The sequence below is a fragment of the Pinus tabuliformis genome, chromosome 2_1 (assembly GCF_031772625.1).
Source record: "Pinus tabuliformis cultivar Carrire ecotype Pingquan chromosome 2_1, CPIR1, whole genome shotgun sequence".
Taxonomy (NCBI): Eukaryota; Viridiplantae; Streptophyta; class Pinopsida; order Pinales; family Pinaceae; genus Pinus; species Pinus tabuliformis.
In genome coordinates this window covers 642,021,505-642,024,977 of record NC_142299.1, presented here as the reverse complement: position 1 = coordinate 642,024,977, position 3,473 = coordinate 642,021,505, and the positions used below count along the sequence as shown (strand labels likewise).

The 3,473-nt window shown below is 40.0% G+C and overlaps 1 protein-coding gene and 1 long non-coding RNA gene across 2 annotated transcripts; one reads left to right on the top strand and one right to left on the bottom strand.

Moving 5' to 3' along the window:
• Window positions 1-331: 331 nt before the first annotated feature.
• Window positions 332-922, bottom strand: LOC149202200 (uncharacterized). The gene is made up of 2 exons (XM_089401516.1): window positions 639-922; window positions 332-593 (listed from the first exon to the last, which is right to left on the bottom strand). Exons 1-2 carry the CDS (start codon window positions 920-922, stop codon window positions 332-334), a joined length of 546 nt encoding a protein of 181 aa, XP_089257642.1.
• A 1,098-nt stretch (window positions 923-2,020) lies between these two features.
• Window positions 2,021-2,838, top strand: LOC149202199 (uncharacterized). The gene is made up of 3 exons (XR_016253504.1): window positions 2,021-2,218; window positions 2,454-2,527; window positions 2,708-2,838. It is a non-coding gene; the product is annotated as an uncharacterized LOC149202199 (long non-coding RNA).
• Window positions 2,839-3,473: the final 635 nt, after the last annotated feature.

The window sequence follows — 3,473 nt, the reverse complement described above, 5'->3', positions numbered from 1 at the left end:
CTGCAACAAGTGAGGGTTCCTCTAGCTGAATGCCCTTTCATCCGCTATATAATTATCTATATAGTAGAATGCATATATCTGGAGCAGTAGAAAAATGAATTAGTTACAGCCGAATAACTGAACACACGGCATGCCTTTTCTCAAGGTTACTCCAAGCTACCTTTGGAGGGCCTGCAACAAGTGCAGATTTTTCCAAATGACTGCCCGTTCTTCCTCTATATAATTCGCTATCCAGGAGAATTCATATATCAGCAGCAGTATCAAAATTAGTTACTTATAGGTCAAAAGTGGCCATTGCTCAGGTCTTAATGTTGCACACCCGGAAGCTGTATCAGCCAATGGATTTCTGTGCGAAGGGATGAAGAAGAGGCCTCGATTCCATGCCGAACGATATTCCATTCACCTCAGACGAGCAATTCCATTCGTTAGAGAACCCGCTCTTAACTGCCTCCAAGTCGAGATGCCTCACAGCGGCGAGGCCATTTCTGCTGAAGAGTCGTAGAATGTGCTCGAACAGGAACTCGTCGCAGGGAATGGCAAGTCTTCTGCACTGTGCGTAGCCAAATTCCTCCTCGGCCTGCTCGAGTAGTGCCCTAAACACCGGGTAGTTCAAGTACGCCGCCTTGATAACAAATCACCTATTGCAATTCTGCCCGACATACACCGCCACATGTCCCGACGGCACGTCTGGCGGAATGGCCAACAACGAGCGACGATGCCCGTTGCTCGAGTTGTTCAACCTGGCCACATCGACCTGTGTGTCGCCGGACACATAAGTCACTCGGCACGACCGCGAGAAAAGCAGCTTCCCAGCCAGAGCCTGAGCCGCTTTGCCGACACTGGCGAGCTTCCTCCATTTTCTCACGACCTGCTTCAGTTTCACAACATGGCGGATCTCGACCCATTTGCTTTGCACGTTCATGGCGAAAAACAATTATGAAACAAAATCAATATCTCTTGGTTACTTTCAGGATGCACACGAAACAAAAGAGAAACTCCTGAACGCGGCCTATGCGCATGAAATATGGCAGGGACTAGCTGCACCGCAGCCCTTCTTGTTTTTATATACTGGTTAGATGTATGAACAATGATAGTCTATTGTGATATTTATTTTTATACACTGGTTTGATGCATAAACAATGATAATGCCCAAAATGGCATTACTTTACCCAGATATGAGGAGCAAAATAGAATTCCCTTACCCATACCCAAATACTAGGAGCAAAGTTTTTAAATCATAATATACTCTAATTCAACCATTTTTATTTTATATCATTTTAGATTATAATCTAATAAGCATTAATATAAGTGAATACTTTTATTTTTATATTTATAAAAATGTTGTAAAACCATACTAGGAGCAAAGTTTTTAAATCATAATATACTCTAATTCAATCATTTTATATCATTTTAGATTATAATCTAATAAGCATTAATATAAGTGAATACTTTTATTTTTATATTTATAAAAATGGTGTAAAAACATATTAGGAGCAAAGTTTTTAAATCATAATATACTCTAATTCAATCATTTTTATTAGTCCCTGCCATCTGGCATCCGGCAGGGACTATAGTAACCGTTCGGAGGGCAGTTAGCATTAATTTACTTGGTTTTTTAGTGTTATTTGCACTTATATTCTAAAGTTTGGAGTTCAGCTTGTGTTCGCCTTCTTATTTGGCCTCTTCCCGAGGCGGAAGAGGCCGGACCATAGCCTAAACTCGTATTTAGGCACAATGAACTGGCCCTGACCGTCAGCGGTTTCATCTTAATGCTAACATTAATTCGTTAATGTTTAATGTTAATTCGTATTCGGTTGTTTGCAGGTTGGTATAGCAGGTTTGTTTGCAGGTTGGCAGCTGTTCTGCATGAAGTGGTGTACGTGTCGATGTCTCCACTGAATGGCTGTTGCAATCTCCCAAATAAAGTCCCTCCATCTCCCAGCGCTTTGTTAGGGTAACAATTGCCCTTTTCCTTGCTTCACTCCGGTCATTCGTGCCTCTGCGGCAAGGAGGTCTCGGCTCATCCACTAGTTGCAGCCCTCTACGGTGACTCTTTCTCTCTTCCTGGTGGGTCTCATTTGCTCATTCCCTGCTCTGCATCTTGCTTCCTATTGTTGAAGAGGGTTTACCAGTTCTGAAGGTTATTGCAGTCCAGCCATGGCAATTGTTCATAGCTCTAGAGTCATGTCAACGCTACACGGTCTGATTGAACCATCAGGTAAGAAAAATTCTTCAGTTTGCCTATTCCTTCGAGGCTACCAAATCTGTAGGTTTTCATTAAATGTTTTCAATCTTCCGGTTACTATTTTTCCCATGCAGTGGCCCAACCTCTTACCACACTATGAAAGATCAAGGGTTTACAGAAGCTTCATAGTTTTTCCCACTTTATCTTTATTCTTTTCCTGTTTTACCTATTCAGTACTGCTGCCACTTAATTTTTTTTTAATGTGCAGTTATAAAGAGAATTTCCCTTCCGCAGCTTCATCTTGCGTGCTAGATTTTTCTCTATGCCAGTTGCAGGGTTCAGGTTAATTCCTCCTCCTTGTCTATTTCTTCCACCGAGAACCGGTTAAATAATCCTCATTTGATTTTTAGAGTTAAAGACTGTATTTACCCTTCTTCCTTTTTTGCGTGGTACAGGTACGCTACCATTGGGTTATGCTCAACTGCCTGGAGATTGACTAATGACTTCTTCTTTCCATTTCAGGTGTTCTATTCTTCACAATGTCTCTTAGATGGAGAAAATCTTATCACCTCTTCGAATACTGGAAATACTCGAAATCAAACCCTATCTGGGTTAGTTTCTCTAGTTCTTCTTCTATGTTATGGGTTATATTGTCAGCGGCATATAATTGTCAGTTCCAGGATATAAATTAAAAGGATCTCTACACACAGTTTGTTGTAACATTGATTCTGGGATCTATTATTTCATTTTTGTAATGAACAATGTTAAGTTTAATACATATATACCGTTAATGCAAACCCAAATTAAGGGTTTCCAAATAGATTATTTGGTATTTTGGATTTGCTATCATTCATTTTGGCCGACGACCTTTTTACAGAATTTTTTGTTTATTGTCATTCACATATTCAAGATGTCATCAAGGGCTTTATGTCATGCAGCTATATTCGAAATATAGCTCGAACTGTACTCAGTTCGAGCATAAAGGAAAATCTACTAGTCTTTGTCAAACATTTTTTTTGTGTTTTTCAGATATTATCAGTAATTAGTTTTGCAATTTAATGCATTATCACTAGCTTACAGGCATGAAATTTCTTACCTGCGAATGCGTGCTCAGTAGTCGGTTTTCATTGGAATTTTGTGGAACGATGAATGTTCTGAAGTCTGGTACACGCGTTTTCTGGTATACTGTTACCCTGCTTCATACGTTTCTCTGACCGTAATTAGTTTTGCAATTTAATGCATTATCACTAGCTTACAGGCATGAAATTTCTTACCTGCGAATGCATTA

Coding starts and splice junctions, on each gene's coding strand:
- LOC149202200 (XM_089401516.1), bottom strand. CDS start 922: ATGAACGTGCAAAGCAAATGGGTCGAGATCCGCCATGTTGTGAAACTG. Junction 594..638: donor GTCGGGCAGAATTGCAATAG/GTGATTTGTTAT, acceptor CCCGGTGTTTAG/GGCACTACTCGAGCAGGCCG.